The 22,598-nt window shown below is 61.5% G+C and overlaps 3 protein-coding genes and 1 non-coding gene across 6 annotated transcripts; 3 read left to right on the plus strand and 1 right to left on the minus strand.

The window, feature by feature from the left end:
- Window positions 1-323: 323 nt before the first annotated feature.
- On the plus strand, window positions 324-5,720 carry WDR18 (WD repeat domain 18). The gene is made up of 10 exons (XM_065858342.2): window positions 324-576; window positions 1,200-1,310; window positions 1,407-1,540; window positions 1,963-2,104; window positions 2,406-2,549; window positions 2,736-2,800; window positions 2,933-3,057; window positions 3,984-4,150; window positions 4,312-4,380; window positions 4,658-5,720. Exons 1-10 carry the CDS (start codon window positions 367-369, stop codon window positions 4,787-4,789), a joined length of 1,299 nt encoding a protein of 432 aa, XP_065714414.1. The 5' UTR covers window positions 324-366; the 3' UTR covers window positions 4,790-5,720.
- Window positions 5,721-6,756: 1,036 nt separating this feature from the next.
- Window positions 6,757-12,116, plus strand: GRIN3B (glutamate ionotropic receptor NMDA type subunit 3B). Of its 2 annotated transcripts, none has more exons than XM_065858457.2 (10): window positions 6,757-7,188; window positions 7,829-8,418; window positions 8,838-9,888; window positions 10,052-10,197; window positions 10,300-10,415; window positions 10,709-10,860; window positions 10,939-11,103; window positions 11,272-11,339; window positions 11,448-11,702; window positions 11,786-12,116. In XM_065858457.2, the coding sequence occupies exons 1-10, from the start codon at window positions 6,757-6,759 to the stop codon at window positions 11,829-11,831; spliced, it is 3,021 nt and encodes a 1,006-aa protein (XP_065714529.2). In that variant the 3' UTR covers window positions 11,832-12,116. The 2 variants fall into 2 exon arrangements, with proteins under 2 accessions (XP_065714529.2, XP_071655684.1); XM_071799583.1 differs by having other exon boundaries at window positions 10,070-10,197.
- A 1,287-nt stretch (window positions 12,117-13,403) lies between these two features.
- TMEM259 (transmembrane protein 259) lies at window positions 13,404-21,316 on the minus strand. Of its 2 annotated transcripts, none has more exons than XM_065858434.2 (11): window positions 20,624-21,316; window positions 19,206-19,472; window positions 18,807-18,921; window positions 17,841-17,951; window positions 17,172-17,294; window positions 16,719-16,819; window positions 16,045-16,102; window positions 15,619-15,702; window positions 14,966-15,098; window positions 14,685-14,784; window positions 13,404-14,360 (listed from the first exon to the last, which is right to left on the minus strand). In XM_065858434.2, the coding sequence occupies exons 1-11, from the start codon at window positions 20,846-20,848 to the stop codon at window positions 13,551-13,553; spliced, it is 2,127 nt and encodes a 708-aa protein (XP_065714506.1). In that variant the 5' UTR covers window positions 20,849-21,316; the 3' UTR covers window positions 13,404-13,550. The 2 variants fall into 2 exon arrangements, with proteins under 2 accessions (XP_065714506.1, XP_065714505.1); XM_065858433.2 differs by having other exon boundaries at window positions 18,753-18,921.
- A 309-nt stretch (window positions 21,317-21,625) lies between these two features.
- LOC136113438 (U6 spliceosomal RNA) lies at window positions 21,626-21,732 on the plus strand. Its single transcript, XR_010653000.1, has one exon. It is a non-coding gene; the product is annotated as a U6 spliceosomal RNA (small nuclear RNA).
- The last annotated feature ends 866 nt before the right edge of the window (window positions 21,733-22,598 follow it).

Raw genomic sequence — 22,598 nt, forward strand, 5'->3', positions numbered from 1 at the left:
GGGGACCCTATTGTGCTGTGGGGTGTCCATGGGGCCCCTACAGGGGTGTGAGGACCCCGCGGGGTCCCTATAGCGATGTGGGGTGTCTATAGGGTCTCTATAGGGTGTCCGTGGGGTGTCCATAGGTCCCTATAGGGTGTCCACCGGTCCCTATAGCGCCCCCTGCAGTCCCCACCGCCCCCGCCCCGGGGCGGGCCCCGCTGAACTTCCGGCCGCGTGCGGCCGCCGCGGCAAGCCCCGCCCCGCGCAGGCGCGCGGCCTGGGCGGTGCCGCTCCTGATTGGCCGCCGGTTGGTCGGCTGGGCGGGGCGGAGGGCGGCGCTCTAGGCGGCAGCCGCGCTCTCTCTGGCCCTGGCGGACCGCGAAGATGGCGGCGCCCATGGAGGTGGCGCTGGTGGCGGACGCGGCGGGGCCGCTGTGCAACTGCTCGGTGTGGGAGCTGCACTCGGGCGCGGCGCTGCCCGGGTACCGCGGCGGGAACAGCGGCCCGCGCGGGCTGGCGCTGCTGGGCGGCGAGCACCTGCTGGGGGCCCAGCTGGGCAAGAGCTACATCAACGTCTGGGAGCTGCAGAGGAAGGTACCGGCGGGGCCGGGGCCGCGGCCGGGGGGGGCAGGGCCCGTGGAGGGACCCTTCGGCCCGGGGGGGTGCGCCGGGGCCCGGCAGAGCCGGCGCTGTGCTGCTCTACCCTTGGAGACCCCCTGTTCCTATGGTCAGACCCCCCCAGGGCCTCTCTCTCCATGCAAACCCCTGTCTTTATGGTCAGACACCCCCCAGGGCCCCTCTCTCCATGCAACCCCCCATCTCTATGGTCAGATCTCCCTTCAGGGCCTCTCTCTCCATACAAACCCCCGTCTCTATGGTCAGACCCCACCCCAAGGGCCCCTCTCTCCATACAAACCCCCGTCTCTATGGTCAGACCCCACCCCAAGGGCCCCTCTCTCCATACAAACCCCCGTCTCTATGATCAGACCCCTCCCAGGACCCCTCTCTCCCCTCTCTCCGTACAAACCCCCGTGTCTGTGGTCAGACCCCCCCCAAGTTCCCTCTCTCCATACAAACCTCCATCTCTACAGTCACCTCCCCCCAGAGCCCTGCTCTCCATACAAAACCCGCCGTCTCTATGATCAGTCCCCACACAGGGTCCTATTTCTCCCCATGCTCCAGCCCCACTGAGTGTCCCCATGTCCCTTCTCCCCCAGGACCAGCTCCAGCAGAAGATCATCTGCCCGGGGCCCGTGACCTGCCTGGCGGCCTCTCCCAATGGGCTCTACGTGCTGGCGGGGGTCGCCGAGAGCATCTACCTGTGGGAGGTGAGGGGGATGATGGGGACGGGGGCGCGGGGACCCTCCGCTCTACCACGGCACCCGGACGCCCCCCGCGGCGCCTCAGCGCTCTCCTGCCCGCAGGTCTCCAACGGGAACCTCCTGGCCATCCTGAACCGGCACTACCAGGACCTCACCTGCCTCTGCTTCACCGATGACAGCAGCCACTTCCTCTCGGGGGCCAAGGACTGCCTGGCGCTGGTGTGGAACCTCTGCAGGTGGGGGCCTGGAGGGGACAGGGAGAGGAGAATCAGAACAGCTGTGGGTCTGTGCTGTCCCCACAGCCCAGGAATCTGTCCCCTCCTCACGTGGCTGCCGTCCCACTGCCGGGGACGTTTCTCCTGGTGCTTCATCGTGGTTTCCCAAGCTACAGCGTGTGGCTCTGACTTCTCTGCCCTGCTTGACACCGAGCAGGTTGTGCCCTGTCCCCACTCTTGCAGACGAGTCTCTGTCCCATCTTGGCAGTGGCCCCTGTCCTTGGTGTCACACGTGCTGTGTCCCGTGTGGTTCATGCAGCCGGGAGAGCTGACCCAGAGGGAGCGGAGCCTCAGCTGCTCCCCCTACAGCCGCTCAGCTCTGGCATCCCCTGCCCTGCACTGGCTGACCCGCTGTGTCCCCCGTGTCCCCATTGTCCCCACAGCGTGCTGCAGGCAGAGCCCTCCCAGATCCCAGACCCTCGGCACGTCTGGTCCCGGCACAGCCTCCCCATCACCGACCTGTGCTGCGGCTTCGGGGGACCCCTGGCACGAGCCGCCACGGCCTCCCTGGACCAGACAGCCAAGGTAAAGCTCGGCTCAGGCTGGGCTGGGCTCAGCCCCGCCAGGAGGGGCTGTCCTGGGGCAGGATGGCTGAGAGGTGGGGTGGGGTTCGGGTCCATTTTGGAGCTGCTTGGGAAACGTCTTGTGGTCGCGAAGTGGCTGCTCCTGGTTCTGCTGCGGTTGTGCCTTGGACGCGGTTTCCCCCTTGGCAGCAAGGCGGGGATATGGAACGGAACGTGCTGCCAGCCGGTTCTGATGAGCAGCAGCGCGTTCCTCCCGTCCTGCCGGCACCACTGAGGTCCCCAATTCCCCCATCCCCTCTCAGCTCTGGGAAGTGTCATCAGGAGAGCTCCTGCTCTCCGTCCTCTTCGACGTGGGGATAATGGCCGTGACGATGGACCTGGCCGAGTACCACATGTTCTGCGGCGGGATGGACGGCTCCATCTTCCAGGTGGAGCTCTGCGCCTGGGTGAGTGCCGGGGGCTGCCCATGGCATGGCACTGGGCAGCTGTCACCTCTGATGTGACCAGTGTCACCTGCCCTGGGGTGCGGGAGGGCCCGAGTTCCCCTGTGTCCTCTCCAGACACAGTGATGAACCTGCTGCCTTCAGCCTGCCTGAATTTAAACCGCTCTCTGCTTCCCTTCATTTCTGCAGCCAGTGCAGCGAGACCGGAGCTTCCAGCCGGAGCGGGAGAGCGGGAAAGTCTTCAAAGGGCACAGGTGAGGGACCAGACGCACCTGCCGAACCCTTCACACCCGTCTGTTGAACCCTTCGTGCCCCGTCCGCCCCCTCGCTGGCTTCCGACACTCCTCGGGTCACCCAGAGTTCAAACGTCCTCTTCTCGGTTCCAGGAACCAGGTGACGTGTCTGTCGGTCTCCACGGACGGCAGCCTCCTGCTCTCGGGCTCGCACGACGAGACCGTCCGGCTGTGGGACATCCAGAGCAAGCAGTGCCTGAGGACGGTGAATCACAAAGGTCGGCGGCCCCGAACGCCGGGATCCCATCCTGCGGCGCTGCCGGAGCGGCTGCCGGCTCAGCCCTGACACTGCCCCGGGCACTCCGGGTGTTTCTCTGCCCCTTGTTTTGCACCCTTGGGAGGGCGGAGGGGTTGTAGGGAGGGCAGAGGTGTTCCAGGGACGCCGGGGCTGTCTGGGGTGATTGTCAACAGCCCCTGTGCCCTGTCAGGTGAGTCACAGACCTCACCCTGTCACCAGGTCACCCAGGATCTTCCTCCTTGTTTTCCCCAGGGAGCGGTTGCCCCACATGCACCCAAACGCCCGGGGGGACTGCGGGAGGTGGAGGACGTGTCTGGGGAAGGGACACTGTTCCTGTGACCCCAGGAATGCGCAACCGTGAGCTCATTAGGCCTGGAGTGAATCTGATACGAGCCGTCGTCTGGGGTTTCAGTCTCATGGCTCCGATAAACCGAGCGAATGAACCTGTACAGGCTGCGATCAGCGTCCAGGGAGAGCCGGGGTGGAAGGTCCCACACAGAGCACGGGCTCCCCACGCCCCCCCACACCACAGGACTGCGGTTCCTCTGTCGTAGGGGCAGGAGGTTCCCAGCAGCGCTGGTTCCCAGTGTGTCCCCGTCCCCTTGGCCTTTCTGTCCCTCCCAGCAATGTCTGTTCCTGCTGCCACCCCCTCGCCCTCCCACACGTTCCCTCAGCGCCCCCAGGGCCAGGATGGGGGTGGCAGCGGGTGTGACGGCCGCCCCACGCTGCCCCCGCCACGGTGCCGCAAATAGATCAGGAGCGCCAGAGCGGGGCTGCGGGGCAGGACAGGCAGTGGCTTTTCCAGCAAGGTTGGCTCGTCCTCACCAGGGTGGCAAATGGACTTTGGGGAGCAAGGCTGCCCCCATTCATCCAGCATCTGACCTGTCCCCTCCTGTTCCCCCCCAGGTCCTGTCACAAACGCCTTCATCGTGCTGGCCCCCGCCAACATGCTGAACGCGGACGGGAAGCCCAGCGTGCCGCTGCCCAAGTTCAGCAAGCACCTGCACGGCACCGAGAGCAGCGACGAGCAGGGCAGCGAGGGGGTGACGCTGCGCCTGGGGCAGCACCAGCAGGTACCGGGGCTGGGGGGTCTGTGCTGGGGGTGCAGTTAACTGACTGCTGATGGCAGCTGTGCGGGCAGGGCACAGGCAGGCTCTTCCCTTGGCTGGGGCTTGGGGACACTGGGAGGGGACCCAGGACTTCTGTGTTGATGTCACCTCTCCGGTCCCCACAGGAGTCAGAGGAGAGCTACCTGGAGAAGGCAGAGAGGATGTACGCACTGATGCACTCAACCAGGGAGAAGGTGAGAGCTGCTCCGAGACGGGGAACCGCGTCCTGGTGCCGATCCCTTGGGGGAACCGCGTCCTGGTGCCAATCCCTTGGGGGAACCGCGTCCTGGTGCCGATCCCTTGGGGGAACCACGTCCTGCTGCCAATCCCTTGAGGCTCTGCTCATCAGCTGAACTGCCCTGCACAAAGCTGGGGCAATAACAAGCCCTAGAACCTTGTGCTGGTGCAGGCAGGAGGGGCTGCAGTTTGAGCAACTACCTGATGCTTTTCTGTCACCTTTTTGTGTTGCAGAACCTGGAGGGCAACCAGGAACACCTGACGATCCAGGTGAGCGAGCTGGAAGAGGAGGTGAGCACCCTTCGGAAAATCAACAAGAACCTCTTTGACTTCTCCGCTCGCATCATCACCAAACCAGCCAAATGAAGCAGCACCCGCTGCCCACGCACCCTCTGCCTCTCCCTGCCCGGCTCCGGGGAAGACGCAGCCCCCCCTGGGCAGAACCAGCCCCCTCTGGTCAGAACCAGCGCCCCCGGGGCACCTGCACACACAGACGAGCGAACACGCCGGCTGCCTCCTCGCCAGCACCACTCACACACCGGAGCGCTTGCCCGCTCACTCTGGCACCGCTGGTGACCCAGGACTGAGACCCGCGGGGCTGCAGGGCTGCGAGTGGGACCGCAGGGACATTTCCACCCTGATTTGACACTGCAGGGACGTTTCCACCCTGATTTGACACCGCAGGGACGTTTCCGCCCTGATTCGCGGCGCCGGCGGGGCAGACCGGAGCGTGGTGGCTCCGAGGGAGGGTTCAGGATGCGGGTCCTGCTCTTTCCCCGTCTCTTTCCTTGGCCCTTTTTTGTTCCCTTTCGTTACTTGACCCTGCAGTGTGGACAGACGAGTGTTTTTCTCTTGCTACCGGTTTGAGGTTGGATTTTAGAGACCCCTCCTGCTCGGATCCCACCGTGGGCTTGTCCTGCTCTCCTGACCGGGGGGGCTGAGCTGGTCCCTTTCCCTGGGGGGGCCCAGGGCAGCGAAGGTGCTGCCTGGGGCAGGTGTGGGGTCCCTGGGGGATCCTCCTGCTCCGACGGGCAAGGGCTGTGGGGGGTCCATGGGCTCAGAGTGGGGGTGGCGGGTTTGGGACGCAGGGCTGACTCCTTCGGGGGGGCGGGGAGATCAGCAAGGTGCTATTTCCAATCTCCTAAGTCAACGATTTATATATATTTGGATGCAGCTCCTTTGTTTTCACGGTGTTCTGGGGAATCGGCCTTTTGTGTTGTCACGAGCACGGCAGCGGGGGTTGTGGGGTTTGTTTAGGTTTATTTTTTACATAAAAGATTTGGTTTTTATAGTGAAAGATGCCTGAGGGTTTTCTTTACCAGCCCGCTGGTGGGCACAGACCCCAACACCCCGGTGGGGCTGGGATGGTGAGTGCTCCGGGGCTTTGTCCCTGACCCCAGTGTGCAGGGGGCCCATGACCGTCCCCGTGCGCACCCACCACCCCGGCCTGTTTAACGCTCCGGCGCTGAGCCCGGTGCATTCCAAGTGCACTTTGAATTAAACCCCAGCTCCTGCCAGCTCACTTAGATAATGCTTTTAGCTTAATAAGCAGCGTTTCGCTCTCCTTTTGCTCCCACCTTCCTCCTGGCACTTTGCAGCAACATTAATAGGCTGCAGTGGGGAGCGCAAGCCCAAACCAGGGTTTGGGGGGGGTGTTTCATGCCAAGAGTCTCCTTTCCCCCCCCAGCTCCTGCCCGGGGAGTGCGTGCTGCTCCCAGGGGGATCCTGCCCGGGGGGGACCAGCACCCCTGACCAGGGGCTGCCAGTGCTCCCCAGGCCGGTTTGCTGGGATGACCCCCCCACCCAGGCCCATCTCCGCAAGGGAATTCAGGAGCTGTGACTCATTAGATTTGTCTGGTGATCAATAATTTTTGCCAGCTGGTGTTTGGCTCCATTGCTGTTTTTCTTATTAATTTAGCAGAGGCTCTGGCTCCCTGGCAGCTGATGTTTGTGCTCCTTGTGGAGAGGGGCTTTTCCCAGCCCGGGGGCGGCAGCGCCCGGCCGGAGGAGGAGAAGGAGCGTCCCGGTGGTCCAAAGGCAGCCGAGTCCCCCCGAGCGCCGGGGCACCCCGCGGTCCCTCTGCCGGCAGCACCGGGCAGGTGCGGGGTCCCCTGGGCCGTGCCCGGCGGGACCCACCGGGGGCTGCGGGGCCGCCCGGACCCTCCCGTTCGGCTCGGGGACGGTGCGGACGCCACTGGCCGGGACCGGGGGCCGGTGCTGACGGCGGGGTCCAGCCGGTCCCTCCCCGTCGGTGCCGGCCCCGCCCGCCCGGTACCGCCCCCGGCCCGGTACCGCCCCGGCGGGGCGCAGAGCGGCGGGGCCGGTGCGGGCACATGGCGGGGCTGCGGGCGCTCTGGCTGCTGCTGGCGGCGGCGCTGGGCGCGGGGCGGGGGCACCCGCAGCCCTGCCGGGTCCCGGCCCCCCCCGGCCCCGCCGTGCGCCTCGGGGCGCTGCTGCCGCCCGCCGCCCGCGCCCGCCTCCGCGCCGCGCTGGCCACGGCCGCCGGGCCCGGGGGGAGCCCCGGGGGGGCGGTGCTGCCCCACAACCTCACCCTGGAGCTGGTGGCGGGCGGCCCGGCCGCGCGGGACCCGGGCTCGCTGGCGCGGTGGCTCTGCGGGGCGCTGGCGGGGCGCGGTGTCGCCGCCGTCCTGGCGCTGCCCCGCTCCCGTCGGGAGCTGCTCCAGCTCGACTTCCTCGCCGCCGCCCTCCAGGTGCCGTTCGTCAGCCTCCTGGACACCCGCGGGCCGCTGCCCTTCCGAGCGCAGGTAAGAGCCGCCCCGGTACCGGTACCGGCACCGGCCCCGGCCGGGCGCACCTCGGCACCGCTCTCGGGGCACTCGGATGCGACTGCGGGGACCGGGGCCGCCGGGACGCAGCTCCCGTCGCTGCTTGTGCCGGCTCTGTACCTTCTCCGTTCTTGCTCCGGCCCCGACTCCAATCCCGATCCTCGTTCAGCTCCATCCCGGCTCTGTCTCAAGGGTCCCCATCCCGGCTCCCCTCCGACTCCATCCCGACCCTAGTCCTGATCCCCTTCCCGACTCCAGTCCTGATCCCCATCTCGGCTCTATCCGGGCTCTATTCCAACCCCTCATCTTCGCTGCATCCTGACTCCCTCCCGGCTCCATCTCGGCTCTGTCCCGGCTCCGCTCCCGACTCGATCCCGATCCCCATTCTGACTTCAGTCCCGATCCCCATCCCGACTCGATCCCGGCTCTGTTCCTACCCCTCATCCTCGCTGCATCCCATCCCCTCCCGGCTCCTTCCTGGTCCCATCCCAGCTCTATCCCAGCCCCCTCCTGGCTCCTATTCCAGCCTCATCCTGCTCCATGTCTGCTGCTGCCTCTGGGCTCTTCCCACGGGCCGGAGCAGGGCAGGGGGACAGTCACCACCCCTGTGTGTTGACAGAGCCCTTTCCACTTCCACATGGACCGGCAGAGCTCACTGGAGACGCTGGTGGACGTGCTGGCGAGCGTCCTGCGGGCCGACGGCTGGCAGGAGGCCAGCCTGGTGCTCTGCCACCCCTGGGACGTCTCCAGCTTCCTCAGCCTCTGGGCTCGCCGCTCTCAGCTCTCCCTCCGCACCGTCCTGGACCTGGGCTACCTGGACGAGCCCGGGGCCACCCTCTACCTGCGGCAACGCGGGGAGCGCTTCAGGACCCTCTCCAGCCCCGCGCTGCTGCTGGGCTGCGACCTGCGGCGCGCTCGGCTCATCTTCCAGGCGGCCGAGGAGCTGCCGCAGGAGCTGCGCTGGGTGCTGGGGTCCCCGCTGAGCTCCGGTGAGCTGCAGAGCGAGGGGCTGCCCCTGGGGCTGCTGGCCTTCGGGGAGCTCAGCCGCCCGCCGCTGGAGCTCCTGGTGCAGGACGCGGTGGAGCTGGTGGCACAGGCCATTGCCAGCGCCGCCCGTGTCCGCCCCGACCCGGCTCTGCTGCAGACCACGGTGAACTGCCACGCCAGGCGCCGCGCACACGGCGAGTCCCCGGGGCTCTTCCTCTCCAGGTAAGGATGTGCTGGGCGTGCCCCTTTTCCCCACCCCGGCTCCATCATGTTGGGGTGCACGGGGGGCAGAGCTGGAGGAGCCCAGGGCTCTGTGCACACAGCCTGGTGCTGTCCCCTGTGTGCAACCGCTGCCGTGGGGCTCAGCTCCCCGTGGCCCCCATTGCCCTCCCCTGGGACATGCTTTGTGCTGGCTGTGCAGAGGGGACGTGTCATTTCAGATCTCCCTGATGCTGCCTAAGCATGGTTGCTCTATAAATATGAATAACCCTTGGTTGCGGGAGCACTGTGAGCTGCAGGGCAGCAGCAGCGGGGCCGGATCCTGCTGCTCCTCCTGCCCTTATCTGTGCTGACTCCATCCTGCCCCAGCCCCAAGCCCCATCCTCAATCCCTCAGAGCTGTGACACCCCCTGTCCCACCAGGTTCCTGGCCAACACGTCCTTCCAGGGCCGGACGGGCCCCGTGCGCGTGGAGGACGCGGTGCTGGTGCGCCCGGAGCAGCAGTTCCGTGTCTGGAGCCTGCGGCGGGACCCGCGTGGCGACCCAACCTGGGTGACGGTGGGGACCTGGCGGCACGGCGAGCTGGAGCTGGAGGAGGGAGCGTGGCAGAGCCAGCGCCAGCATGAGAGCCCCAGCGAGGGGGCCAGGGGGGCCCGCGTGCGGCTGCGGGTGGTGACGCTGGTGGAACATCCCTTCGTCTTCACCCGGGAGGCGGATGAGGACGGGACCTGCCCGGCCGGGCAGCTCTGCCTGGACCCCGGCACCAACGACTCAGCCGTGCTGGATTCCCTTTTCGAGGAGCTTGGTGCCACCAACGGCTCAGTGCCGCGGGCGTACAAGAAGTGCTGCTATGGGTACTGCATCGACCTGCTGGAGAAGCTGGCCGAGGACATGCACTTTGACTTTGAGCTCTACATCGTGGGCGATGGGAAATACGGCGCCTGGAAGAACGGGCGCTGGACGGGGCTGGTGGGGGACCTGCTCAGCGGCACTGCCCACATGGCCGTTACCTCCTTCAGCATCAACTCGGCGCGGAGCAAAGTCATCGACTTCACCAGCCCCTTCTTTTCCACCAGCCTGGGCATCCTGGTGAGGACCAAGGACACGGCGTCGCCCATCGGGGCTTTCATGTGGCCCTTGCACTGGACTATGTGGGTGGGCGTCTTCGTGGCGCTGCACATGACCGCGCTTTTCCTCACCCTGTATGAGTGGAAGAGCCCCTATGGCATGACCCCCCACGGCCGCAACCGCTTGAAGATCTTCTCCTACTCCTCAGCCCTCAACCTCTGCTACGCCATCCTCTTTGGGCGCACCGTGTCCAGCAAGACCCCCAAGTGCTGCACCGGCCGCTTCCTCATGAACCTCTGGGCCATCTTCTGCCTCCTGGTGCTCTCCAGCTACACGGCCAACCTGGCGGCCGTCATGGTGGGGGACAAGACCTTCGAGGAGCTCTCGGGCATTCACGACTCAAAGGTAGAAGAGCGTCCGGGCTGCTTTTGAGGGGGTGAGATGGGGCTGAAGGCCACGGAGGGGGCGGTGGGGGTGTCTGTCCTTCCTGCTGCATCTTCCCGGCTGCGATGAGCGTGGAAGGTCCCGCCCGGGCTGGGGGAACTGATGCTCCGGTGCCTCCTTCCAGCTGCATCACCCCTCGCAGGGCTTCCGCTTCGGCACCGTGTGGGAGAGCAGTGCCGAGGAGTACATCAAGAAGAGCTTCCCCGAGATGCACGAGCACATGCGGCGCTACAACGTCCCCACCACCCCTGCCGGCGTCACCATGCTCAAGTGAGCGGTGGCCGGGGGGTACCGTCCTTTTACCTGTCCCAGGGATGGTGTCCGGCTGGGGGGACACAGCCCCTTCCTGAGGTTCCCCCCACCTTGGTGCAGGACGGAGCCCCCCAAGCTCAACGCCTTCATCATGGACAAGTCGCTGCTGGACTACGAGGTGTCCATCGACTCCGACTGCAAACTGCTCACCGTGGGCAAACCCTTCGCTATAGAAGGTCTGTGGGGGTGCAACAGCTGGGGAGAGGCATCTGTGTGGGTGTCGCACGTCTGTGTGTGTCTGTCTATACACGTGTGTGTCTGTGCGTGTCCGTGTCTGTCTGTCTATACACGTGTGCGTGCATGTGCACGTATGCATGTCTGTGTGCTTGTGTGTCTCTATACGCATGTATACACGTGTATGTGTGCGTGTCTCTGTGTGCACACACGTGCCCATGCAGAGCCGGGAGGGGTCTCTGCTCCACGTGTCTCCCCCAGCGCTGCCGCTCTTTCCCCCCCACACCGGGGCCAGGCTATGGCATCGGGCTCCCCCAGAACTCGCCGCTGACCTCCACCATCTCCGAGTTCATCAGCCGCTACAAGTCCTCGGGCTTCATCGACCTCCTGCACGACAAGTGGTACAAGATGGTGCCCTGCGGCAAGCGCGTCTTCGCCGTCACTGAGGTGCGGCCGCTCGGCTCGGGGGGCTCCATGGGGGCTGATCCCCCCCACATTGCAGCCAACAGCCCCGTCTCCCCGCAGACCCTGCAGATGGGCATCTACCACTTCTCGGGACTCTTTGTGCTGCTCTGCATCGGGCTCAGCGGCTCGTTACTCACCTCGCTGGGCGAGCACGTCTTCTACCGCCTGGTCCTGCCCCGCATCAAGCGCAAGAAGAAATTCAACTACTGGCTGCACACCAGCCAGGTGGGGTTGGCAAAACCCCCCCACGGCATCGCTCCTGCTTCCCTCACCTGCTGTTCATCCCGGGACCATCACCCTTGGTTAATCCCAGGACCATCACCCCCTGGTTAATCCCAGGACTATCACCCCCTGGTTAATCCACCCATCTCACTCTTCTCTTGTCCCACACAGAAAATCCACCGTGCTCTGAACACGTGTGCAGAGGAGCAGCAGAGCCGGCAGCCCAGCTCGGAGCAGAGGTACAGCCCCCCCCCATTATCCTCCTCCCCGGGGCACCCGCCACTCGGGAGGGGGCCAGGGAAGGGACCCCCTGCTTCCCACTCAGCCCGTCTCCCCCTTCCCAAAAGCCACGCCCCACGGCAGCCCTGGCGCAGCCTGCGCAGGGACGTGCGGCGGGTGCGCTTCCAGCTGGATGCGGCCCCCCGTGAGGGGTCCCCGCGGGTGCTGGAGCTGCGGGCGCTGGACGGGAAGATCCAGGATCTGCGGGAGCAGCTGCGGGCGGCCCTGGCCAGGAGGAGTGAGCTGGCGGCCGCGCTGGGCACGGCCAAGAGCAGCCGGGCAGCATCCCCCCCGCCGGCCGCGGAGGAGCCCCCGGAGGAGAGGTGAGGTGGGTGGGGGGCCGGAGGGCAGCGGTGGTTTGGAACTGTGCACATGGAGGTGATGCAGTCTGCTTTGTCTCTTCCAGCTGCGTCTTAAATGCAGGAACTGAGTCTTCCTCATGCAGATCGTGACAGCACCGGCCTGTGTCCCTGACCATGGGGGGGTGACCGTAAAGGGGCGAGGGGACAGCAAAAGGTCTGTTCCCCCCGGCTCCGCTGCCACCGCTCCAGCCGGGACAGGGACCCCCAAAGTACCAAGCGATGGACTCGCTGCGCCCGCACCCCTGCACGGGACCCCCCCAGCCCCCCGTCCAGCAGGAACCCAGCACAACTGCTCGCAGGACGCCACAGCAGCTGTTAGATAGAATATTTATTATTATATACAAACACATTTTGTACATTAATTAAATAGAATGAACTCTACTCTTCATTCGTCACATCATTTGGTTTGTTTTCCCGCCCCACTCTCCCCCCCATCATCCCATGCTCTCCAGTGCTCTGGCTCGTCCCTGCCGGAGGCCCCTGCTTGGGCAGGGGGGCTGTGGAGGGAGGGGACGTGTCCCCCAGTCCCCAGAGCAACACCCGGGGTCCTGGAGACCAAATGAAAAAGAAAGAAAAGGAGGCACCTGGGTGGGAAATGCAGAGAAAGCGAAGCGGGGAGCCCTGAGCAAGCCCCCCCAGGACTCTCCTGATGCTGCTCAGCTGTGGGGAGACAGGGTGGGACTTGGGGACACCCCTACAGCCACCCAGCCCCCCTGAGGAGGGGACAGGGCCTCCCGTGTCGCTCCCCAGCACTGCCCTTGCCACCCACCGCGCTCCCCGAGCTGCGCTCTCAGCCCAAAAACCTGAAGCATTCCACACTTCTCCACTCGACCTGCACATGCAAACCCTCATTCCAGCCCGGCCCTGTCCCTGCTGTCCCCGTCCCAGCCCCTCGGAGGGGTCGGGTGCAGGCAGCTCCACCTCTGCTGCCAGGAAAATGAGGGAAAAATCAGTTGAAATGTCTTGGCTTTAGCATTTTGGTTCTTTGCTAAACCATCTCACGCCAGCGGTCAGCCAGCAAAGCCGATGGCTCCTCCGGGATGGGGCTGATCTCAAATGCAAACGTGTCCCACGGAAGGGACAAGGCACTGAAAAACAAACGACGTCACCTCAGCAGCAGGTGCCAAGAGCAGCGGCACAGACAGAGCTGCCGTCCTCGTCCCAAACGCCCCCACAGACACCCAACGCTCAGCACCCACCCGGCCGGGGTGATTTGCTGTGCCATGAGCTCCCACTGATGCTGGTGACAGGTGGAAGGGTCAAGGACAGAACAAATGGGGCTGAGCTGGAGCTTCTGCTTTGGTTTTTGCCCAGCTTTGCCCTGGCGTGAACAGATCTGGTGTTGGGGAAGGTCAGACGCTTGAAGGCGAGCGGATGTCCCCTCTGCGGCTCTCCCAGAGCATCTGACAACTCTCCCTGCTCACACACAGCCGCTGCTCTCACCAGAAACTGCTACACACACACACTCGTGACCAGCACTGGGACTGCAAATGTCCCTGCAGGGGCAAAGCTGGGGCAGGTGGGGGCCAGGAGAAGCCAGGAAGCAGGGGCTGGAGCAGCAGCCTGCGCCCCCGGCCCCGAGCCCCCCCCAAGCGCCTCAGGGCCCTCCAGCCTCGTCCCCCTGTCCCTCCACCCACCGTGGGTAAGCCTTGCACACACACATGCTTTTTCCAGGGCAGTTTACTGTAGAGCCTGTTTGCTGCCTCCGCTAAGAGGAATTCATGGGTTAAGGATGATGGTGAAGTGAGAAACGGTAACAAAGGAAATCCCAAAGCCCTCCTGGCAGTCCGGAGTTACAGTGAGGGTGGCTCAGGACAGGCTCCCCGGCTCTGGCTCCAAGCTGGCTGCGCTATCCGCTGGTGCTGGACACGGGCCGCTGTCCCCCCGGTCCCCAAGAGCGTGACCCAAACATCTGTCCAGAGCAGTGTCCTCCACGGCGGCCAGAGGGGTCTGCTCCCTGCCCCGGGCTGCAGCGCAGTCCTTGGCACCAGGTTTTGCTTGGCTGCCTGTGCCCTCGACAGCCTCAGTTTGCTGGGCAAGGGAGGCCCCCTCCTCCTGCAGCGGGACGGGGGACACAGCTGGAGCCACCTCTGCGGCAGGGGGAACATCCGCTGCGGCCACCACAGACGCTGAAGTGACCTCGATGGTGATGGAGCCCACGGCTGTCTCCGGGTGGTCGCTGCTGACCCTGATGCGGGTGACGAGCGCGGCAGCAGCGTCCTGGGGGCTCCCGCTGGCCTCGTGCACTGCGTGCGGCTCCAGGAGGCTGGAGCTCAGGTCGGAGAGAAACGAGGCCTCGGTAACGATGGCAGCTGTCTCGGCAACCCAGTTCAGGTCGCTGCCCACAGACGCAGCCGTGGCAGCGGCGATGACGCTGGTGGCCTCGCTGGGCGTCAAGGCCGCCGGGCTGCTGCTCTCCCCGGGGGCTGCAGCGGGCAGGGGGGGCCGGCGGCTGCCCCCATCCACGGGCCCGGCCGTAGTGTTGTTGTTGAGGTTGTCTTGAAGCGTTGTCTGCGTCCCCTGGCCCATCTGCTGTGTCTGCAGCAGCATCTCCTGGATCCGGATCTGCTGGAGAATGGCGGGCAGCTCGTAGTGGTGGAAGAAGTAAATCATCGAGTGCTGCGAAGGCAAAGCGAGAGGAGTCACTGCCAGCCCAGACACCGCAGAAAACCACCTCCCCCCCCCCCCGGCTGGAAACACCACAACCAGAGAATTTGGCTGCCCCAATGGCCAAGAGGTTATCTTATCCCTTCTACTACAATTCCTGAAAGCTGCTTTTACTGTTCTTTCACTTCTTAACAGCACAGTCAGCATGAGCGATCAGCAACGTAATTGTATGAATCGTGGGCAGTGTGTGGAGCGGCCAAGGCTGAATTCCCAGGATGGTACCTGCCTCCAGGTGCCCGGCTGCACCAACCCGCAGCAGAGGTGGCAGCTGCTCACCTGGATGAAGAGCCAGGAGGTGACGAGTGCCAGGCTGCTGTACTGCCCGTTGAAGCGGTAGTGGTAGGCATAGAAGGCAAAGTGGTACAGGTAGAAGAACCTGCAGAAAAAGGTAGTAATATCCTGATGCAGCAACGGACAGGACAAACTGAGCTGCTCTCCCAGGGAGCCAAACAGCAGCTCTGGGGCGAAGGCCTCAGCCAGGAGCGCTGGGAAGGACCTGAGCAAACGGGACACGCAGTGAGAACGTGTGGCGGAGAACAACCCCAAGCAGCTCTCACCTGAGCCAATGCCTCTTGCTTGTGTTGGTGTGGCAGCAGATGGCGTCGTACTGGTCGGCCAGCCACACGATGAGGATGATGTAAAACGCCGTGGTGGTGTCGTTGAAAAACTCAGACATGATGGCCTCCATTCCTGGGGACAGAGGGTGCGCGAGGTCAGCGCGCTGCAGGCACAGACAGCAGCAAGGGGCACCTGGGGGATCCTGCCAGCTCAGAGCCGGGGCCGTACGGCTGCACCGTGAAGGTCACAGCAGCATTAATTAGCTCTGTTCAAAACAGCAGCCAAGGACAAATGTGTTTCGCTGCTGGGTGCAGTCGCTGCCCAGGCCAGAGGGTCAACTGGCTCCAGGCAGCGCAGATTTTGGGGGCTTTTGTTTTTTAAATTCAAATTGTGCTACTGCAATGTGGTCACAGGAAGCGTGAATCTGAAATTAACTACAGTGACAAAGCTTCACTTTCTGTGATTTCCACATGAGCCGCTTTTCCAGGGAAGCCAGCGGGACAATGCAGCTCACTGTGCCGTCACATTCCAGAGCCTTCTGCCTTGTGATGGGCAGACACATCAACCACGGGCTGCGGGCGGGCAGAGCGGGGAACCGCGCTCACTACAGACCCACGGGACCCGCTGCACGCACGAGAAGTGACGTCCTTACCGACCAGAGCCAGGATGACGGTGAGGAGGGGAGCGGCGGGGAACGCAATCGTCATGTTCATCTCCAGCATCTGCAACAGGTCAACTGCGAGAAGGAAACCAGAGTGTAACACACAGGGGATGTGGGGCCACGGAACCCCCTATTCTCCCCATTCCAAGTACCGCAACGTGCAGTGAAGGCAACGGTCTCGAGTCCAACATCCCCGATACTTGTCAAGAGACAGAACAGCTCTCACAAGCACAGTGAGAGAGTACAGGGGGATACATTCCTGTGCACAGGACCCTTCTACACAACAGCCAAGAGTGTGTGCATATATATATATATATATATATATACACATATACATATATATAAATATATACAATACACTGTGCTGGAGCATGTGCAGCACCCAGTGTACCCTGAAGCCCTTAGGAAAATCCTTACCGATGAAGACAAAGATCTGATGGTGCGAGTAGCGCAACAGCATGGAGACAGACAGGGTCTGAAACAGGAGAGAAGCGTTAGAGCCGCACGGGCCAAAACCAAATAGCAGAGCTGGAATTGGGGTTTCTTCCTGTCCCACCCCCGTGCTCTCCAGCACCGTCACCCAGCGCTCGTCCCATCTCCCTGCCCACAGCACTATTATACAAGGAGCTGCATCAGCAGGCGGTCAGACACAAAGGAGAGAGTCACCCAAGAACAAACCCAGGCTCATTTATCACTAGGGATCTTGTCTAACATGTATCTGCGATCACCTCACGCATAATCACAGGAGACACGGTTTTATCTTGACCACTCCTGGGAAATTAGTTAAACTTGTTCTTAAAAGTCTCAGGGGACAAACTTCTGCATCTCATACCTTGGCACCCTGAGTGTTTAACTACAGAGACTCTTGAATGTGAATCTCCTTTTCACAAAAAACAACCCCACTATTTCATACTGTTTCAGCTCCTTCATGTGTTTAACTTCTAGGCCTTTAAGAACCCACATTAAAAAGAAATAAAAAGCAGAGCAGAACCTCATACTCCAGCAGCTGAGCTTTAGGAACAGATGTGAGCTCAGGCCCACTGACAGCAGCGGGCTCAGCGGTCAGGCCATGGCCAGCCCCTGTGACTTACAAATATGACCATGATGACAAAGGCTGCCAGATACGACGTCCTGGCCATCCACATGCTGACAAAGCGATAGTGCTCCCCAGACACCACATTGCGAAGGAAACCTGAGAAGAAAACAAAGAAACCACAAGCTCGTTGTGATTAACCCCCAGACTGAGAACAAACTTCCAGCGCCTTCCAAAGAAACAGGATTTAAAGCACATGTGTGGCAACAGCTCCTCACGGCAGCACACGTTGCCATGCAGGGTGATGAGGCAGCAGGAAATCACGCCTGCAGACACCTCTCCCCTCCTGCTTGTTTCATTTTGTCCTTGAAAGTAACATTGCTACGTAAAACACAAGGCACTGCTCCTTGCATAGAGATTAACTGATAGGCAGATGATTATATTCATGCATCCATAGAAATAACACTAACCGCTCTGCACAGCTGCTGAAAGCGATTCCTCAGAGCCTCACCTTTGTTTTCTTCATTTTCAGCTAAAGCTTTGACACTTGACATCAGGATGTCATCGTAACCCAGGAACTCATCCAGCAGCAGACGACTGAACCTGTCCCCAAAGCACTGATCCCTGGTAGGATCTAGAGAGAAAACCAGAAAGCTGCTCAGACTCCTCACAGTCCAGGCCAGCACAGTCTCCTCCTCACCCAGAAAGACATTTTCAGCAGATCTGCACCTGCACTGGGACCTTTGGCAGTAAAACTGGGCAGGACTGGGAGGGAAAATGTCACAGGCTGACAAACCCAGCTGCGCTGTCAAAATGCTGATGTCAATCCAAGTAAGAATTACATCAGGGCCATCAAACTGGGTGCTGGTACAGACATAAAGGCAGTTTGCCTTCTAGGCCTGGACTATGTCCCTAGGCTCAGCCCAAGGAATAGCCCTGAGATACAAGGCTCTTCCTTCCTCAGGGAGAAAACGCCTGGATACACCACCAGGTCTCACTGAAACAGGCTCCCCGATTTGAGGTCGCTCCTCTGGAATGGTGTGACCCACTACAGCAATAAAGGCTCCAGAAAGCAGCTCTCCCGCCTGGAGCACCATCAGCTGTTAGAAACAGTGTCCACCAGCCTAGAGAGGAGGGTGGGTATCTCACCCAACGTCACACCCCGAGCTGCCCCACTCACCCAAGGTCACCACCATGACGGGGATGCTGAGGCGCTGGCGGGTGCTCTGGGACAGGCGCAGGAACCCGTACTCCAGCGAGTACTCCACGATGTACTCCTCCTGCGGCCACACTGCGAGGGAGCGCCAGGGAAAACTCAGCGGCAGGGCTGGCACACGACTACCGGCAACAACAGCACCGCTGGGTTCCCCCCTCCCTCCCACCACCTTCTGGAAAAGAGGATTAGTTGCAAAACCAGGCTCCAAGCTCCCTTCAGCCAGTTTAAAATGGAACAATACAAATTATTTAAAACTGCAGCATGCTTCCTTGACGTTAGTCCTCAATCTGAATCTTCTGGAGAAGCCTCAGGGCAGTGTCCAGAAAGTGCCCGCAGCTTCACCTGGTCAGCCCGAGGCCACTCGGTCTCTGCAATTTCTGCTTTTTGTGTTGTTTAGGAAACAGCAGGAAAATGCACTTTGCAACTGCTGAACACCCAGTAAATTATCCACAGAGCAAGGGCACTGTGCTTCTCGGGAGACACAGGTCACTGCTGCCATTACACACCTCAGAACTAAAGTCAGGAGCAACTGCAGTTGTCCAAAAAAACTTTTGGTGCCTGAAGCTGCCCTTTTTCAAGAAAGGTTCAAAATAGATGCTTTGTGCTACATCATCTCTGAAAGGACAACACCCCCCTGCTTAAATCCAAGCGAAGCAATTTAATTCCAGCCGGCCCCCAACTCCCAACCACCCTCCAGCCGAAAGGAAGATCTCGCTGCGGAGCTGTTGTTAGTACTGACACAATTAACCACGGGTGAAAGCAGCAGGGAAGACATTTAAGGTTACTGCACCCATGCCTGGAGAAGGCAGAAAGAGGGAGCCGTGCAGGGAGGGTGCAGGGGAAGGAGCGCACAGACAGCACATAAGAGGCCTTTACCTGCTCTGGCTAGCATCTCAAACTCGGACACTGTCTCCCGCAGAGGCTGCATACCTTTAGTGGCCGCTTCGCTAAACGAGAACTCCCGGCTTTCGTTGTGGGGCAGCACCTCGGGGGTGCTCACCCGGGACGGCTTCAGGAACACCTTGGGCTCGATATCCAGCTCAAACTGTTGGAAAAGTGCAGCAGGGAAAGTTGTGTCAACAGCTCCTTCAGCTCCCACCCTCTGTGTCCCAGCAAGGTCCCCAGCACCAAAACGGGGACAAAAGAGGCCACTTTCTGTGTGAAACCATCAGAGGCTGATGTGGGGATTCGGGAGAGGCCCTGGAACATGCTCTCTTCCCAGGTGACCGAGGGATCATGGCAATGCTCAAGAAAACTGCACTAACAAACCATTTCCCCCAAACCGACACCCAGGTTCCCACTCCCCGTACACAAGGAACGCATCTTTACCTTGACAGAGCTGTTTTCAAACATATCCACAGTCATTTCCTCCTCTTCTTCCTCCTCTTCCTCCACTGTGGATTCCACCACCATTCCTGGGAACTTGTCAGCACCACAGAATTGCAGGAAGATAGGGGCTCGGCTCGAGTTGCGCTGGATCTCCACTCGCAAGATGCCGTCGCGTGGCCACTTATCTCGCACGTGCTCCAGGCAGTTGATGGGCGAGCGGGAGAAGGCGATGTGGATGTAAGCCAGGATGAAGAGCACGAAGAGAGCCTGCACACAGCAAGAAACGAAGCAGCGCCCATCAGCCCACCGGCCCTGGTTGCTTACAGGCTCCCCAGTTTTAATCAACCCTTCTCTGCCCACAGAAACACCAGATTAATTTGGGCAAACAGATCTGTGAGCAGACAAGAGCTTTACTGCTTTCCAGTGGTCTCTATATCAACAAGGAAGCAGCCCAAAATCAGGCAATTTCAGCACTGCTGTGTTCACAGGAGACCACACCAAAGGCAGCGGAGTGTCACCGCTCCCTTGCCCTGTCCCGCTCTGAGAAACAGCTACAGAGTCACTGCGAAACAGAGCGGACTAATAAAATTCCTTCCCTATAGCAAAGACAGTAAATCTAGCATGCCATTGCCCAACGCTGTCCAAAGTTCAGGGCTGGGACAGTGAGCAATACAGCCCAAACACTCCCTGTCCAACTGCACTAAGACGCTCGTTCCTAGTTAAACAAGCTGTCCTTGCTGCGAATCACTCCTGACCTATTTGCTGTGAGCGCACAGACTGGTAAACATCACATCTGCAGAGGAGCAGCGCAGGGAGATGCTGCGGAAGGTAACTCAGAGACAGGGCCCTGCAAGCTGCGGTGCAGGGTTTAACCCCCAGGTAGCTCACCCCATGGACACCCACAGGCCCCTCTGCGGGTCTCCAATCCTTCACCCACAGCAACAAGAAAATGGGTTTTCACCACATTACACAGATGTGCCGGCACAGCTGAGCGTGCTGACTGCTAAAATGAAATAGGGTTAAAATGGGGTTGTCCGTTAGTCACTTCCAGAAAAGACAAGACTCCAACAAAACACCCAACAATCAAATCTGTCATGTATGCAATGTATCCAAAAAGAGTGATTGCACAGAAACCTTTCATACCCACAGCTCTGGACCTGACCCACACCGGCCCGGCTGCCCATCGAGCTGGCTCAGGGATCCCCTTTTTCATTTCCAGATCTGGTACCAGAGCTCTGGTGTGTGGGGTCACCACAAACCGTCACAACCACTCGTGTCTTTCTCACACCCAAGTAGCCCACAGAAGCTCAGTGGACAGCTTGGTGCAGGTGGCCCAAACGCAGGCCGTGACCTTTAGCAGACCCAAGTTTTGTGTGTTTATAAGGACACTGACGCCTTAGTGCCCGGCTGCCCCTCACCTTGAGGAGGACGAAGAACTCGAAGACGCGGCGGAAGGAGGGCGGGAAGAGGCGAGCGTAGGTCACTGCCATCTTGAAGAAGAGCGCGTGGAAGAGGCGGTCGCGCACGTTGATCAGGGGGTTCTGGTTGAGGTTGGGGTTGCGGACGCCACGGTTGTTTCCCCCACCGGCCCCGTTGTTGTTGGCCGGGTGGTGGTTGTTGGCGTTCGGCTGGTTCTCGGACATCCTGCCGCCTCGGCCGGGAGCCGAAGGGTGCTGCCCCGGGCCGGAGGAGCCGCTCCTGCTCCGCAGAGGGGGTTCGGGCCGAGAAGGCCGCTCCGGAGGGGTCGTCGGGTCAAGCGGCGGCTCCGAGAGGCCGCGGAGAAGCCCCGTTCCGGGGGTCCCGCTTTCCTCAGGGGGTCCCGGCCCGGCCTCGTGGCGCAGACGCCTCCCGAGCGGCGGGCGGGTCAGGCTCGGCGGGGCCCAGGCCCGGGGCTCAGCGGGCCGCTGCCTCGGCGGGGCCCAGGAGCGGCGCGGCCCGAGGAGGCCCAGTAGGGTCGAGGCTCCCGGGCCGGCCCCGCGGCCATGGGGGGTCCGTCACCGGGGCGGCGCGGCTCGGCTCTGCTGGCGCGGCACGGAGCGGAACGGAGCGGCCCGGTCCCGTCCCCTCAGCGCCCCGCCGCCATCTTCCTCCGCCGGCACCGACGTCAGCAGCAACGCGCATGCGCGAGCGCCACCGGGGAACCCTGGGACGGTGGCGGATAGAGGCAGGCCACGCCCTGTTATGCAAAGTAGAAGACCTCCCGCCATGCACCGCGTGTGACCGGTCGTACTGCATGGGGAGTCAGCTAGGGAAACGCCAGAATTTCTCTTTAAAAAGAGGATTAATAAAACGGAAATGGTCAAAAATCGCTTGGGAAGAATTAAGCCGAGAAGAAGAATGCAGGCTCCTGTCTGCTCGCCATGACTTGAAAATAGTAAATTATGAGAGGTTTAAATAGCGTCGCGGAAACGCTGGGGTTCGTGCTCGCTTCGGCAGCACATATACTAAAATTGGAACGATACAGAGAAGATTAGCATGGCCCCTGCGCAAGGATGACACGCAAATTCGTGAAGCGTTCCATATTTTTCTCCCCTCTCTAGAGAGGATTTCAAACGTCCCCCGAGCCTGCGGGGATCCTTTTACGACCCAGCAGCCCCGTGGGAAGGTCTGTGCCCCCCCATCTCACAGCCCGTGCTCTGGGGTCTCGTCCAGGTCTGTGGCATCTCCCACCCCCCAGGTGTTGGGTGCCCTGTCTGAGCACTGGCTCACGGAGCCTGCACCAGAAACAGTCTCTTAAGTTAAAAGCTTGTATGTTTGTTGTTTTTTAAAGGTAACATAAAGAGCAATAATAAAAATTAAAAAGAATAAAAAATATTTTAAAATATATAAAATATTTAAAAATTTATCTATAATAATAAAAGAGTGGGTGACAGAGCACTGGAACAGGCTGCCCAGGGAGGTTGTGGAGTCTCCTTCCCTGGAGACATTCAAAGCCTGCCTGGACACCTTCCTGTGTAACCTCACCTAGGCGTTCCCGCTCCAGCAGGGGGATTGGACTGGATGATATTTCGAGGTCCCTTCCAATCCCAAACATACTGTGATCTGTCTAGAGCTCACATGAGAGTGCATGGTTGCTGGCAGAGCACATCCTCCCCACATCCCTTGGGCTGCAGCCCCACAGCGCCCTGGGCTCCCCCCACACCTGGGGGGCTCTCCTGGCCATGCTCCCCCCCGTGTCCCGCTGCCCTGAGCCCCCTCTTCCATGGCGCTGAGCTGGGTGCTGCCAGTGCCGGGACGAGCAGCATGGCAATGGCACCAGGGGGGCGCGTCCTCGTGGTTGTGTGAGAGAAGACACTGTCACCTCCTCAGCGCCAGAGCATCCGCCGCCTTCCTGCCATGAACACTGGGGCTGTGCTGGGGACACCCATGGGCTGCGGGAAGAGGCCAGTCTCC

This window comes from Patagioenas fasciata, chromosome 27 (assembly GCF_037038585.1).
Source record: "Patagioenas fasciata isolate bPatFas1 chromosome 27, bPatFas1.hap1, whole genome shotgun sequence".
Classification (NCBI taxonomy): Eukaryota; Metazoa; Chordata; class Aves; order Columbiformes; family Columbidae; genus Patagioenas; species Patagioenas fasciata.

Bases quoted from the DNA above. Each gene is read 5' to 3' on its own strand.
- WDR18 (XM_065858342.2), top strand. From the start codon at position 367: ATGGCGGCGCCCATGGAGGTGGCGCTGGTGGCGGACGCGGCGGGGCCG. The intron at 577-1,199 runs GTACCGGCGGGG...CTTCTCCCCCAG, and splicing joins TCTGGGAGCTGCAGAGGAAG to GACCAGCTCCAGCAGAAGAT. The intron at 2,801-2,932 runs GTGAGGGACCAG...TCTCGGTTCCAG, and splicing joins AAAGTCTTCAAAGGGCACAG to GAACCAGGTGACGTGTCTGT.
- GRIN3B (XM_065858457.2), top strand. From the start codon at position 6,757: ATGGCGGGGCTGCGGGCGCTCTGGCTGCTGCTGGCGGCGGCGCTGGGC. The intron at 8,419-8,837 runs GTAAGGATGTGC...CTGTCCCACCAG, and splicing joins CCGGGGCTCTTCCTCTCCAG to GTTCCTGGCCAACACGTCCT. The intron at 9,889-10,051 runs GTAGAAGAGCGT...GCCTCCTTCCAG, and splicing joins CGGGCATTCACGACTCAAAG to CTGCATCACCCCTCGCAGGG.
- TMEM259 (XM_065858433.2), bottom strand. From the start codon at position 20,848: ATGTCCGAGAACCAGCCGAACGCCAACAACCACCACCCGGCCAACAAC. The intron at 17,295-17,840 runs GTGAGTGGGGCA...TTTTCTCTCTAG, and splicing joins CGTCATGGTGGTGACCTTGG to ATCCTACCAGGGATCAGTGC. The intron at 16,820-17,171 runs GTGAGGCTCTGA...TTTTCTTCTCAG, and splicing joins TGAAAATGAAGAAAACAAAG to GTTTCCTTCGCAATGTGGTG.